General features: G+C 37.4%; 1 protein-coding gene across 4 annotated transcripts in view; it reads left to right on the top strand.

Annotated features, from left to right (window-relative positions):
• Positions 1 to 15,972, top strand: part of atp9b (ATPase phospholipid transporting 9B) — a 54,418-nt gene that overhangs the window by 25,627 nt on the left and 12,819 nt on the right. For all 4 annotated transcript variants that reach the window (XM_030147458.1, XM_030147460.1, XM_030147459.1 and 1 more), the window contains 8 exons: positions 901 to 1,013; positions 3,336 to 3,587; positions 9,035 to 9,196; positions 9,463 to 9,555; positions 12,970 to 13,053; positions 13,556 to 13,726; positions 14,926 to 15,024; positions 15,149 to 15,238. In XM_030147458.1, coding sequence (XP_030003318.1) covers positions 901 to 1,013; positions 3,336 to 3,587; positions 9,035 to 9,196; positions 9,463 to 9,555; positions 12,970 to 13,053; positions 13,556 to 13,726; positions 14,926 to 15,024; positions 15,149 to 15,238 — 1,064 coding nt within the window. The remainder of the gene's footprint in view (positions 1 to 900; positions 1,014 to 3,335; positions 3,588 to 9,034; positions 9,197 to 9,462; positions 9,556 to 12,969; positions 13,054 to 13,555; positions 13,727 to 14,925; positions 15,025 to 15,148; positions 15,239 to 15,972) is intronic.

The following is a 15,972-nucleotide window of genomic DNA, read 5'->3' as shown; positions in this document are numbered from 1 at the left end:
GTGCCTCTCTGTCTTCCCTGCTGATCTAGGTAGGAATGGATTAGCATTAGAGACTATTTATCTGAGTTGATAGTTAAAGCACATGGAAAGAAGAACAAACAATCAATCCATTAGAATTGGTTAACCCTGTGGCTCTAACGTTTTTGGAAGTTAGATGCTCTCTAATCAGCTTTACGCTCTATCAGCACACATTCTGGCAACGGGCATCCATTAAACAAGGCCATTGCCCTCGTTTTTAAAGTTGTTTTTTTTTTTTTTTTTTCGGTTTGTCCGAACATTCACTCAGTCTTTGTATGCAATGTTGTGTCTTGTCTGTTAGTTAGAGGAGACATGCAGTCCGTATTGGTAATGAGATTAGGTCAATGAGAAGGCAGTCACACCGCTTTCAGGTCCAATGATGTATTATAGGCGGTTGTCTATAGATAAATTCTGGTATGTGTGTATTTGTGTGAGCTTTATGAATGAAGGGTATAATAGGTTTGTTTTTTATGCTTTAATGTTTTTAGTTTTCACTTAGTTTAGTTTAGTTTTAATTAATTTTAGGAGTTATTCTTTGGGAATAAGGGGTATTTGTCAGAACAGTAATTATAAAATATTTGTATCAGTCTCTTACAAGCCTTGTGTATGATTTTTTTTTCATGTATTTTCAGTTAAAACGATGATCAAAGACAATATATGCTGTATTTTTGCATCTATCTTACCTTTTTTAAGAGTTTGTGTACAAAACCAAAGTGGTTTCTAAGAATGAAGAAGACACAAAAATGTTTGCAGTTGATTTTCAAATGAGTAATGAAATGTATTTTGTACGTATGGATGTGTTTTCATGTCTGTTGATGGTGAAAAAGTAACCTTAGAATAGTTGAGATGATTTTAATGCCTCCTTGGTCTTTTCAACTACAGGCACGTTGACACAGAATGAAATGATCTTCAAGCGGCTGCATTTGGGAACAGTGTCCTATGGCACTGACACTATGGATGAGATTCAGAGCCACATAGTCCAGTCTTATGCACAGGTGAGCATTTATACCATTCACTCTAATATGTGAACAGATTAAAAACATTTGTCACTCACTGTAACTAAGTTATTTACAGTAAAGTCTTCATACAAGTGGAGAATGGGGGGTTGTAAAGCATATAAATACAAATATATCCCATGTTTTACTCCGTGCTTACATTGTTTGTGTCCACATCTCGACCTAAAGACTGGTTCATTCAGTTTTTGTTTTTGTTTTTTTATACTCTGTTTTTATTTGTTTTGTTTGTTTTGTTTATAGTTCAGCCATTTTCTCCAGTGTTTCATGAAGATATGTTCCTTGAGTTGTAGGTAGTAAGTCAGTCTTTTCATGGAGTATATTTCCTCTATTATAGCTAGCCACTGATCCACACGAGGTGCGTCCGTTTTGAGCCGGTTCATTCAGTTTTTATATTTAACCGAGTTTTCGTATGAAGAATCTCATATTGTTAATTCATCACGTAGTGTCCCTGGGCGACTCCTCGTACTGTAAGCAAGTGTTTTCCTCACTGGGTGGTTTAGATCTGGCTGTAGTCTTGACAGAATGATATTGTTCACTCTCAGCCGGCTCTGAACAGCTGGTCGACACTGAAACCATCTGCCGCACGCCCTTATGTGTAATCTCAGTGAATGAAAAATGACTTGTCTTTTTAGCACTGCACAGTCAGAGCAGGACAGTGCAGCAGCTTTTCTGTTCAGCAATTTTTTATTGTGATGTTGCCTTTATTACTCCACTCTCACGGTCATGTGTACAGTTAGAAATTGGTCACATATATGCACAGAGTATCACTGAGAGAGTTAACATGCACAGATGCTTTGCCAGTGATAATGTACTGTTATCTATGCAAGAAAAAGGATAAAAAATCAGAACAGAAAAGAAGCAAACCTGCACATTTTAGAAGCAAGAAATGGTTTCAGTTTCAGTGGCAACACTAGATATGAGTGTGTGCTGTGAAAAATTACATGCACCTAAGCATGTAAATATATCAGATACTACCAAATTCAATTCTTCATGTTTCAGTGGCATTGGACATGGTCATGATTTCATGAAACATATTTAATGACAGCCACCAGGCATGTAGAAATGTTTAAAAACATATTTCCTGAAATGAAAACTGTCAGTTATTTAAAGCTGCGTCTTGGAAAATACCTTCAGGCAAATACAGGACAGTGAAAATACAACATTTGCTAAACTCCTGGTCCCTGTCATATAATGTGCACACCAGTTAAGCCTAATGTACATTTCTTCTGCTTTAATTTAATAAATTCAACAGTGTAATCATAATGTTTTCAGTTGTTTTTGATTCTGTATTGCCAATGTAAAGTGTTATTTTCTGCTTTCAGTATGTGTATTAGTGCCAGAAGATTCACAGTTTCAAGTCCTGTATGACAGCCTTGCTTGAACATCAGTAAACTTTCTCTACCATGTTCATAAATACCATAATAATTTCTGTTCAATAAATCACTAGATGACCTTTGATTTGAAACAGTGATGCAAAATGTTAAATTGGTGTTAACAGGGCTAGTGGGAGCAGATTAAAACAAGACTTAATACTAAAATAAGTAACCAAAGGTTTTTGGCAAACAATAGAAATCTAAATAAAGGACTGTCTCTTGTACAGGCCTGCTTCAAATAAAGGCCTGTTATTCTGCAACTGAAGTAAATGAAGGCCCCGGTCACTTTTTTCATTCAGTCAGTGTCACATCCTCTTAACACTAAACTTGTCTAATAAAAGAACCTACTGATCTCTCCATAGATCTCTCATTTGTTCTTGATGAAGGTTGTCATGTTGCGTCCTTACAGGACTCCCCATCGCCCTTCTTTCCCTGCTGGCAGGGTTGAAGGTTTATAATAAGCCAAAATCAAATGCTTCACTAGAGCGCATCGACCGTGTCAAACGCAGCTGGCACAGTGGGCTGTCTGCCTGCCACACTGTTAAATTGATGGTTGATGTCAAAACAGCGGAACACATAAAAGGCCCTCAAACCAGATATGACACGATAAAGATGGTGATACACCACTTCCCCTGCTGTGTCATTTAGCTTGAAGAGGGATGTCATTGTAAATTGGCTGCCAGTGTTAAGATTAAATGTAGTTTTCTACCATGTGCAGGGATCCGGTAGTGAAGAAGTCATAAGATTTTAGCTGTAAAATGAAGCAGTATATAAAAAATGAAACCCAATTTAGTGTTTAATGGGCTGTAATAGCCATTTAGCTCATGGATTTATAAAACATACAGTAACTGAAGTGAAAGAGCATGATTTTATTAAGTCAAAGATGATGTATGAACAGCAGAACTCATATTGTTTATTGTACTGACAGGTGACCTCTCAGTCATCCAATGGTAGCACCAGCGGATCGACTCCTTCCCGGAAGTCCCAGTCATCAGGCCCTAAGGTCCGTAAGAGTGTCAGCAGTCGCATCCACGAGGCTGTAAAGGCCATCGCGCTGTGCCACAATGTCACCCCTGTCTACGAGTCCCACACCAGCGTAAATGGAGAAACAGAAACCGCTGAAGCTGATCAAGACTTCAGTGACGACAACCGCACCTACCAGGCATCCAGCCCAGATGAGGTACATATGAGATACACGTCAGCAGGTGTTAGTTGAACTGGAGAAGAGAGGTCTGACTCATTTGAGCCAGGATAATAGATTTTGAAGTTTTGTTTCCAAAAAATAAACTATTGGACAATTTGATGCCCAGTAGTCGGATGTTAATATGTTGTTTGATGTAAAAGCTGCATCACACAACATATTAAAAATCCTTAAGGGTCTGACTGACCCTGAACAAAGCACTGTAACTCTTGGGATTTTAATATTTGTTTGAAAAAGAAAATTAGGTTATTTCACTTTGCTTATTATCCAAATCTCAACATGTTAAACCCAATAAAACACAGCTTTCAGTGGAGTTTGCTCCACCTGGATGTATTTTTAGTCCCAAATGTCCTTTAGTAAGACAGTGTGACCGTTGGATCAGTGCCTTGTGTAGTTGTGTCAGACTATTACTCTTATTATCACTGTCATGATCGTGAAGTTTAGCTGATGATTAATAACCACATCAGTAACTGCAATTAACAAATTGTCATTTTGTGTTCATTTTACATTACTATTATTACTATTATTATATAAACATCCAGTTGCTTTTGCAGGATTATTATAAGGCAAAATGATTGCTGTGAATAAAGTGATCAGGCAAATAAGTAATAAGTGTGACGAGCTGAGGTAAACCAATAAATTACACTTAAAATGTCATGAAGTTTTGCTCCACCATGTTTTTTTTTCTTTTGCTATTAGTCTAAACCTACGACATTAAGATTAAAGTTTCCAAGAGCAAACCCACTCTTACTTTTGCAAAAATATCCTTCCTATCCGCTATCTTTATCTTTATTGGTGATGCTAAACACACTAGTTTGTTATAATAGTCGATTCATGAAGAGAAAGTTCAGGGGTTGTGAACCTGTCATAGAGGTTAAGCGATTTCATTGTCTCTATTTGCTTTCTGAGGATTTACGGCTCCAAATGAAGGAGGAATGCAGCACAGAAATGATCCCCAAAGGCATCACCAAAGCTTCCTTTTCTCTGCATTTTCTCCATGTAACCCAAGAGTTGAAACATTTATGAGCCAGGCTGCTGCTAATCCTTGTATGTGTAACCTTGTATGTACTGCAAAATTTATTAAGAGAAATAAATAAAAGTGCTGAAGATAATTGATCACTGACAAGGCAAGGATTTTAGATTAGGAAAAGCTAGTCTGTATTTTAGAGGAGACGTTATAGAGCAAATTGAAGTTCAAGGCTGTGGTTTGAGTGAGTTTATCACCCATTGCATGTGAGTCTTGCATACTTTCTGACCCCCAGCCAAGTCTAGTAATGAAAATGAAGATAAAATGGTAGTGAGAGATAAATCTCAGTTTTCCACTTTGCCTGTCTGTCCTCCTACCTCCCAATTTGATGTATATATTTATTTATATCCCTGGTCACTCTGCTCTCTCTCCTCTCACCATTGTCTCACACTGCTTGGATTGATCAATATTTAATTTTCTCCCGGAGACGATGAGAGCTGGAGGTCTGTGATTGTTGGTGGAGCTCTCTCTTCCACTTCTACTATATTCTTTGTTCTTTTATTTCCCTCTCTCTCTCTCCCTCTCTCTCTCTCTCCCTCTCTCTCTCGTTGTCTCCTCAGTTTCATTGACTGCAGCATCTGATCTTGGCTGCTGTATTGCTGTTAACGATAGTTTGTTTGGCCCTGGCTCTGTGCACAGGCTCTCTAATGTAATGAGCCATCATTAAAGTGATGAAGTAGGCCGCCCGCTGAGGTCAGAACAGGGGTCATCTGACCTGCTGGTCAGCCATGCCGTGAACAGAGTCCTCCTGTGACCTTTGACCCTTGTAATATCAGGCAAGAGCATTAGACTATAGTCTTTAATGACTGCCATGCCCCATAAAGCTGGTGCTTTATCATTTCCAATTGGATTTAACTGTCAGTCTCTGTCAATGTACAAGGTAGATTCTCCACAAAGAAGGAAAATAAAGTTTTTAATGTGAAAATTTCTCCAACCTCTGCATTTACCAACAGGGGTTGCTCAGTCAGCAGCCAGAGGAATAGCCAACGTGAGAAAATGGTGCAATGGTATTTTGATGATCAAGGCATCTCCTCTAGGATTATGTAAAGATATAAAACTTATCTCACTTAGTGTTAGAGCTGCACAGAAATAATGGTTGGACATGTAGTAATAATGCATGCTCATGTGCTGATATGACATTTGCATGTTGTGCCAGGAGCTGCTTTTTGATATCAGTGAACTGCATTTCTCAGCTATCAATGGTGTAGAGATTGAATTGAATAGCTTGTGAGCTAAGTAGTCAACAGGTCTGATACTGTTCACACATCGGAAATAAAAAAAAAAAAAAGCAGTAATCAATGCATGGAAATGTAATCATATGTTATATATTGCACTTTTAAAGAAGAATGCATTTACATTTACTTGGTAATAGTCCATGATAAAACTGCTAAAGTGTAATAATAATGGAGAAGAATTTAACCTTAAGGGTCCATTTTCATCATGACATACTTTAGCTGCTATTAATTTTAAAGACAGGAGTCCTATAGTGATTTACATGATGACTAGAACATTGTGAGTGCAGCTGAAGTGATTGATGCGGTTGTTTAAGCCAGTCTGCTATTGTTGTAAAGAGGCCAGCAGCAGTCTTTAATAGTACTGTCCTATGACATGACTCACATCCGGTTTATATCAAAGTTGACAATGCTTTAAATAGTTCTGTAGAAATGATAAAGTAGATTGAGGAGCTGAGTTTAGGATCCACAGCAGAGGGTGTGTGTGTGTGTGTGTGTGTGTGTGTGTGTGTGTGTGTGTGTGTGTGTGTCTGTGCAGCTACATACACACCCGCACAGGATAATGACACACAGATGTGTGTTAAGTAAATATAGGCAGCCCTTTTTACGGAGCTCAAAGGGGGGAGCAGGAGAAATGATGGGGTATTAACAGGAAGTTCCAATTTGTAGGTCAGAGTATAATAACAACCTTTGAGTGAGCAAATTGAAAATGAACCCATTGAGAATTGAGTCGTGTGCAGCTGAACGCTCACTCGGGGGCCGCAGTTCCTGCTGAGGAGAAAAAGAGGAAAGAGAAACAGAAAAACACTTATCTGGTGGTGAATGAGAAGAGCTCAGCAGCTCTGGAGATACCGTAACTCTCCCATGCCTTGTCTTTCAACTGTGGATGGAAGTAGCTGATTAGCTTATGGGCTCAACACTCATTTAGTTTTCAGTCTGGACATTTATCTTTCTCACTAACCAACATCAACGTTTGGCTGAAATTCTAAATTAAAAAATAGGAGTGGACAAATGGGAACTGTTGTATGGTATAATGGAACGTATATTGTATCATAGTGGTGACAAATATTATCTCTAATATATATCTCTAATAAAACATGTAGATAGATGTAGAGTTGATTCTTCTGCCAGATTGATGTAGCAGAATACCGACCTCAGGAAATGATGCACAAATGGACAATGCAGTTGCAGTCGATTGTGTAAAGAGGCACCAATCTCTCTGATGAGGACCTCTTGAGGGCAAAACATGTTGGCTTTTTATTACCTCCGCCAAGGAGGTTATGTTTTTGCCAGGGTTTGTTTGTCTGTCTGTCTGTCTGTTTGTCTGTCCGTTAGTGTGCAACATAACTCAAAAAGTTATGGACAGATTTGGATGAAATTTTCAGGGTTTGTTGGAAATGGGATAAGGAAGAAATGATTAAATTTTGGTGGTGATCGGGGGTGGGGGGGCCCATGGGGGGGGGGGGCGCAGACCAGAAAATTTCATCAAAATCTGTCCATAACTTTTTGAGTTATGTTGCACACTAACGGACAGACAAACAGACAGACAGACAAACAAACCCTGGCAAAAACATAACCTCCTTGGCGTGGGGGGGCCCACGGGGGGGGGCACTGATCAGCCTTGGCGGAGGTCTGCGCTCTCCGAGTGCTTCTAGTTTTATTTTATTTTATTTTATTTTTTTATGAGATAGCTACACAAATAAGTGTTTTGTTTCCTTCCTCACATTTAATTTGTTCTTCCGCTGCAGTGGCTGGATTTGTCCCCTTTTCAAATACTGTACTTCATTAAAGAAATCTACAAGACAAAAAAAGAAAAAAGAAAACTTGAAATGTCAGGTTTCTTTTGTCCTGTCACACATATAGTGATGACACAGGGACAGTAATAAGTCTGACAATGTGCAGTGTTTTCACAACTTTTGATAGCTCATTTGGAACCTGGATGGAGATAATAAATAAAAACTAGAAGCACTCGGAGAGCGCAGACCTCCGCCAAGGCTGATCAGTGGCCCCCCTCCCGTGGGCCACCCCCACCCCCGATCACCACCAAAATGTAATCATTTCTTCCTTATCCCATTTCCAACAAACCCTGAAAATTTCATCCAAATCTGTCCATAACTTTTTGAGTTATGTTGCACACTAACGGACAGACAAACGTGGCCCCCCTCGTGGGCCCCCCCACCCCCAATCACCACCAAAATTTAATCATTTCTTCCTTATCCCATTTCCAACAAACCCTGAAAATTTCATCCAAATCTGTCCATAACTTTTTGAGTTATGTTGCACACTAACGGACAGACAAATGTGGCCCCCCCCCGTGGGCCCCCCCACCCCCGATCACCACCAAAATTTAATCATTTCTTCCTTATCCCATTTCCAACAAACCCTGAAAATTTCATCCAAATCTGTCCATAACTTTTTGAGTTATGTTGCACACTAACGGACAGACAAACGTGGCCCCCCCCGTGGGCCCCCCCACCCCCGATCACCACCAAAATGTAATCATTTCTTCCTTATCCCATTTCCAACAAACCCTGAAAATTTCATCCTAATCTGTCCATAACTTTTTGAGTTATGTTGCACACTAACAGACAGACAAACGTGCCCCCCCCGTGGGCCCCCCCACCCCCGATCACCACCAAAATTTAATAATTTCTTCCTTATCCCATTTCCAACAAACCCTGAAAATTTCATCCAAATCTGTCCATAACTTTTTGAGTTATGTTGCACACTAACGGACAGACAAACAGACAGACAGACAGACAAACAAACAAACAAACCCTGGCAAAAACATAACCTCCTTGGCGGAGGTAATTAAAAGGTACCATCAAAGCAAAACAAACCTAGTAAGTTAAGTATTGTTGAATAAAGTCAGTTCAAGTCAAGCCTGTGTGATAAATGTCATGCAATAATGTAGATAATGGAGTTATTGTCATGTTTATCATGAGTTCTTCTCTATAGTGTGGGAAAGGTAAAGAATTTCTGAAATACCATATGGATTAGAGTTATTTAGAAGGTTTAATAATGCTAATACAAACAAGGACAGAAGTGTTGAAGGCCTGACTCCAACACAAAGTGAGAACATGGTTTCCATTATACATGAATCACAATAGCAGAAATTCTGCTCCTTTACTTATGTGTAATGGTGTTGTTTTGTTTGTTATCCTCAGGTGGCGCTGGTTCGGTGGACAGAGAGCGTCGGCCTGACCCTGGTGAACAGAGACCTGACCTCTCTGCAGCTGAAGACTCCATCAGGACAGATCCTCTCTTTCTACATCCTGCAGATCTTCCCCTTCACCTCTGAGAGCAAAAGGATGGGCATCATTGTCAGGGTGTGGACTTTGTGTATAACAATGCAATGTTTAGACGCTCCACTTTCTGTGGTTGTTTTGTTTATGAGTCATTTACCTATGTATCAAATACATTTTACCTACATGAATTGTTTTCTCATGAAACTTGTAGTGTCACAAGCTTTAATGAGCGTAATTTGCTGCTGTATCTGTAACCGAAAATGTAGCTGATGTTTGACAATAGGTGAAAATCTTAGTTTGAATTTTACTTTGTACTTAAATTATTGTTTCTTTGTAATTTCATTCAGGAGGAGTCAACAGGAGACATCACTTTCTATATGAAAGGTGCTGACGTTGCCATGGCGAGCATCGTCCAGTATAACGACTGGTTAGAAGAAGAGGTAACATTTCTTTTTTTTTTATATAAATTATGTAATTTTAGAACCTTGCATCATGGTTTCTCTTAAAGGGCTAATTCCGATTTTATAAGGTGGGGTTGTGTCAGTACTGCAAAAATCAAAATCTTACCAAGTGTATTTTTCTCATTTCTACAAAAAATATCTCATCACACTTAAAATAAGACATAATCACATAAAGATTTACTTGTGAGATATATGAACTTATTTTTAGACAATAGATCTTGAAAATCTTATTTCAAGCAATCTTACCAAGATCATTTTCACTTGTTCCACTGGCAGATTTTTTTTGCTTGAATTAAACAACAAAAAAATCTTGAATTAAGCAAAAAAAAATCTGCCAATGGAACAAGTGAAAATGATCTTGGTAAGATTTCTTGAAATAAGATTTTCCAGATCTATTATCTAAAAATAAGTTCTTATATCTCACTGAAAAGTTACTCTTTAGGTGATTATGTCTTATTTTAAGTGTGATGAAATATTTTGACTAGAAATGAGAAAAATACACTTGGTAAGATTTTGATTTTTACAGTGAGGTACTTATCCATAGCTGCATTTCTTAAAGTAGATGACAAAATCAAATCTATGACAGAAAACGGGAGTCGATTTACCTCTGCGTTCACTCATTTTGTTATTTTGGATCCCAAGTAATAGGTTAACTCACCAAAATCCCACAATAATACAACCTAACAGATCAGGGCAACCGTAGACCAACAACTCCTATGTTCTGTGAAAATAACTACTTGTCTGACGGCTTAGTATACTCTTGTCCAAATGTGCTCTGCTGTAGGTAATGCAATATGAGCTCATAAAGTTCCACTCCACTTCCACAAATTGGGAGAAGCACAAATAACTGATACATGTATGTACAGTATAGGGCATTATTTCATTCAATAACCCCTCTTAATCAGGACATTCATCTAGAGATCAACAGGCGGTGTCTACACCAGTCTGATGTCCAAAGGTCTCGTGTGCATATGTTCATAATTATATTGGCATTATTGAGTCATTTACCACCGGGGGCAGCTTTTGATTTAATTAGTGACCTAGATAAAGTTGCAGTAATTACAGTATGTCATATTCTTGAACAATGGTGGTAATGATGTCCTGTTGGCTGTAATATCCCACTGTCAAATCAGCCAGCGCTACAGTTACTCCGCTTGTCAATAACCAATCAACAGGACAGATTCATCCCATTGGTGTTTCGTATGAAAAATAAACCGACATCCATCTTTTTTTTTTTTTTAACTGTGTCCTCTGAATTTTTCCAGGGGCGATGTTATTCACTATTGATTTTTTTGTGTGTGTTGGTAATAATATGCCGCTATTGACAATAGCGTGTGCATTGCACTTATACTGCAGCTGCTCTAATATGGATGAATGGATGATCTGCTGTATAACTGATGTATAATCGCCTTGAGGAAAACGTATCGCTTTGATTATTGAACAATTTTAATTAACCCATGATTTTAACTTGACATGGGTGGTGAAAAAAATCATGGAGTTTGAAAGGAGTTTGGAACAAATAAAGATGGATATTTTAGGAAAAGTAGTGGCCATGTACTTCACAAATATTTGTATGAATAGCAAATAAACTAATAAATTAAATTAATTATGTGAGTATATATGAGTATATGTGATCCTGTTAAGATCAACTGAGAAAAATCAATAACCCTTACTTGTACTAAATATTTATGTGCTAAATTCTAGTATACTGGAGTAATTATTGCTGATTAAAAAGTATGTAAATGCACAGAAACTCAAGCTGAAATTAGAGGCAAAACTAAACTTAACAGTGTACGTATATCGGTAATAACTTAGACTATTATGTAGTTTTTTGGAAAGCAGGGGAACACTTCTTGGGAACGCCTCCTTTGTTACCCATCAATTGAAATTAAATGTAGTTATTCAAAGTTGATGGGTAATTGTGGTGATTTTTCTTTCAGTTCTACCCTCTCTGTTTTTTTGTGTGAAGTTCTTGACAATAAGGGCAAATATTCCCCTTAAAAAGAGGCAGGATGGTTATTCTCCTTTCCTCTGCCTTCTGTTTATTCCATGGAAAGTCATTAATACACGAAAGAACAGCAACTTACGAGCTACGACTACATCCTGAAAATGTCAAATTTTGATAAAGACCCGTGTTGTTTTTATTTGCAGTTTTATTTTGTAGCCATAATGTGCAATTTTCTCCCAACACTGTTTTCAGGGTTGGTACGGGTGCTTGAAATCCTTAAAAATGCTTTTGGTGTTGTGTTTTCAAGATCTGAAAAGTGCTTGAATTTTAGTTAAAGTGCTTGAAAGTGCTTGCAATTATAACTCTGTGATTTATTTATTTTTAATATTAACTCTGCCAGGTTAGATAGTAAGGCAAAGCTACCGACAAAGAGGTGATACACTTCGAAAAATAAAACTAGTGTGTGCTCTCAGGTCGACTCCAGGTGCATTTTTATAGATGCGAGTGTGCCTGCAAGTGGCTTCCCTTTTTTTTGGATAAAACCTTGTGTTCTCCTTTAATTTCTTAACTTTTTCCTATTATGAAACATAATTTTAGATGTTTATAGCATAATACAATGTACATCATTGTGATAAAAAGTGAAAAAAAAAAGTCCTGAATATACGTATTCCTGTAGATATGTATTTTACCCCAGTGATAAAATGCTATGCTTTGAAAATGACCCTTTAAAGTGCTTGAATTTGATGTTGAAAAATGTGTACGAACCCTGTGTTTTGCAAATGCTTCCAAAGAACCACTCAAGAACCTCCCAGATGACTTTTACCCCTATTCCAGAATGATAATGGCTGGTGTAGACCGATCTATAGCACAGGCACAGAGTTAATGTGGTGTAGTGTGGATAAAAAGGACTTTTATATCTGTTTATGAACTAACTGGGACTAACTACCTAACAATATTCTATGATTTACTATATATCTATTGGGTGAAAAAGAACAATTACCAAAAAATATACAGTAGGCTTGAGTTCTAGCGTTTACTTTGATGAGGTAAATATTCATACCATGTTTGAGAAATGGAAGATTGTCAATGTCCAGCTTCACTTTGACCAGTACGAGGAATACGTTGAGAAAGACCAACACCTGAAACTTGCAAAATATGGACTAAAAAATCTGCTCCTTCTAAAGTAATGCTAACTTTGTATCAAATACATAGCTTGTCATTCTTTTTAGTTGAGATATTGTTGTAAGTTTTTTTACCCTTACTGTTCACGGATACACAGACATTTTAGAGAATGTATGGCCATTAAAATTTGCTTCTATGGCTTGGAAAAGTCAAGACAATTTACGGGTATAATGTATATGAACCCTGGTTAAGCCAGGAAATAAAGTTTTAAAGAAATGCTCTGAACGGTAAGTCTGTCATAAATATTGTTGTCGTCCTCTCAGTGTGGGAACATGGCCAGAGAAGGACTGAGGACGCTGGTTGTAGCCAAGAAATCTCTGTCTGAGGAGCAGTATCAGGACTTTGAGGTATGAGTAAAAACCACTGTATGTGCATGATTTTTTATCCATACGTCCTTTACTTTGTTCTCCTACAGTAAATCTTGTTTTATTTTTTAAGTGGAAATGAAATGCTGATATATAAGCAGAACCAGATTATATTTCAGCCAGGATTTTGGAGTTAAATCCATAAAAATTACATGTGCTAGGTTTCATAGTTTGCCTTACATACTTTATTTGACTATTTTAGCTTTGTTAATATTTAGTATTTATCACCTATTCATTTTTGGCCATCATCCCCATGTGGATTAAGTTAAATAATCTCCTTCAGACAAACAGAAATACTTCTACATGATCCGTTAATATGTTAATATTCTCACCCTCTTCTTAAGGATAAAATGTCAGCTTTAGTTTTTGTTCAATAGTCGCTATTTTTAATTCTGTTACCCTATTGTTTTGCATATTGCACTTCTTTTTTCTCACATTTTTTTTTCTCATTTTGTCTCCTTTTTTCTTCTCCATCTCAATGCAGAACCGTTACAACCAGGCAAAGCTGAGTATCCATGACCGGACCCTGAAAGTTGCTGCTGTGGTGGAGAGTTTGGAGAGGGAGATGGAGCTCCTTTGTCTGACTGGTGTGGAAGACCAGCTACAAGCAGATGTTAGGCCCACACTGGAGCTGCTCAGGAACGCTGGAATCAAGGTTTGCAAAGAAAATAAACATCTGGAACAGAGCTAATGGGAGAAATTCTCACACTGGTTCGAAAATGTGATACCATTTATGTAGTCTGTCATTAAAACTCTACACACCCCAATAAGGTGATCAGAAACCTGAAAAAACAGGAAGCATAGAAGGGAATTTCTATCTCAGATCACCAAAATTCTGACATTTTCCAAGTTTATATCAAAGACTTTCATGAAAAACATTTGCGTGAAAAGTTGCTAAATTCATGTCTTGCTAAATTTCAAAGCTCTTTCTTTAGCTATGAAGTTGAGTACAGATATGTAAGCCTCAACATTCATTCATTTATCACTGGATTTGTTGGAATGTGCTGAACATCCAGAAAACCCTGAGAATGATTTGCAATATTTCATGTAAATAAAGTCTTGTCAATAGCTGCTGCTGAAATCAAATTAATAACCAAATAATGTCACATTAATTCTTCATATCTTTCTGACACCTGAGTTTTGAGTCTGAACAGAATAAACACAGTTCTTTTATATCCAGAAGTTATTTAGTTGTTAGTTAAAAAAGAGAAGTGCTGCCACAGATTTTACTAAATGACCCTCAAAGCAAAAAGACACAAGAAAGGGTAATTAAATGTCTTTGAAGATCTTTATAAGGTGTTATAATATTTCATAATTTTCTAAGTGGACTGTGTAAAATGTCATGAATCTAAATAAAATGGTTTTGTATGAAATTTTGTTCAGAAAATCCATGACAAGAGGTCCACAGTCTGTTAACACACTGCAAAAATCAAAATCTTACCAACTGTATTTTTCTCATTTCTTGTCAAAATATCTCATCACACTTAAAATACGACATAATCACCTAAAGAGTAATTTTCAGAGAGATATAAGAACTTATTTTTAGACAGTAGATCTTGAAAATCTTATTTCAAGAAATCTTACCAAGATAATTTTCAATTGTTCTATTGGCAGATTTTTTTGACTTGAATTAAGCAAAAAAATCTTGAATTAATCAAAAAAATCTGCCAATGGAACAAGTAAGATTTTGATTTTTGCAGTCTAAGAGATGACTCCGTAGTAATTATGTACCAATTAAAGAAGACGGTGTTAATCTAAATGAAGTGGCTGTAAAAAAAAAAAAAATTGTACTGATGAACATTTTTCCTGAAAGTCCACATAAATGTTGACGTGCTACGTATTTTCTCTGCATAGATCTGGATGTTGACCGGAGACAAGCTGGAGACGGCTACATGCATCGCTAAAAGCTCCCATTTGGTTTCCAGGAACCAAGACATCCACGTCTTCAGACCGGTATGCTGTTTCACCCGTCCTCTGTCCCACTACTTTGTAATTAAAATGCACTTACTTAATGAGAGATAACAAGAGCTTGAATATTCTTGTGGCTAATTAATTGCATCGCACGGCTCTTGAGCAGGTCTCGAACAGAGGAGAGGCCCATCTGGAGCTCAACGCCTTCAGAAGGAAACATGACTGTGCTTTGGTCATCTCTGGAGACTCTTTAGAGGTACTACAACACAACACAGCACACAGCGACATTTCCATGCACAACAGATGATGCTGAGGATGCAGCCAAACAGGCACGGAGAGAATAAAAACTACCTCTTAGCTAATACTTTAGAGATCAGCCATGACCGTAAGGATGTGGAAAAGAGGGAAAAAAAACACAATCTGAAAAGCATATTAGTAGTCTTTTCATAACGCAGGACAATGGGAGCTTTAATTTGTGGGGTTGAAAGTTTGTAAGACCTCAATAGATTGTGAAATATTTTAAGAAATCTGTTTATTCCCATTTCTCACTACAGCCAAGTACTATGTATGTATTAGGATGGGTAAAATGCAGAGACCGAATTTCCCTGCAGGGATAATAAAGCAAGTTAACCTTTAAGATTTAACCTTTTTATTCATCTGTAATAGAATAAAGCTTGTTTTCACCAACACAGATTATTTAAAGGGGTCATATTTTGCTAAACCCACTTTTATTAGTCTTTGGTTTATTCGTGTATTTGGACCCTAATAGTTAAAAAAGTTTGAATTTGAACCCTTCAGGCGCTGCAAAGCCATCTTTATATTCATTTTGGCAAAAATCGAGTGGATTTCTGCAACCTGTTTTTAATTCTTGCTTAATTTGTTATGTCTATAAGTAGTTACATCATGACATTTGCAAATATAAGGTCAAGACTTCCAACGAACATTTCTCAGAGTACGCCATAATTGTTTGACAGCAGCAGCGGTTGTAGT

This window comes from Sphaeramia orbicularis, chromosome 11 (assembly GCF_902148855.1).
Source record: "Sphaeramia orbicularis chromosome 11, fSphaOr1.1, whole genome shotgun sequence".
Lineage (NCBI taxonomy): Eukaryota > Metazoa > Chordata > Actinopteri > Kurtiformes > Apogonidae > Sphaeramia > Sphaeramia orbicularis.
Note: the sequence above shows the minus strand (reverse complement) of the source record. Positions and strands in the feature narration are given on the sequence as shown.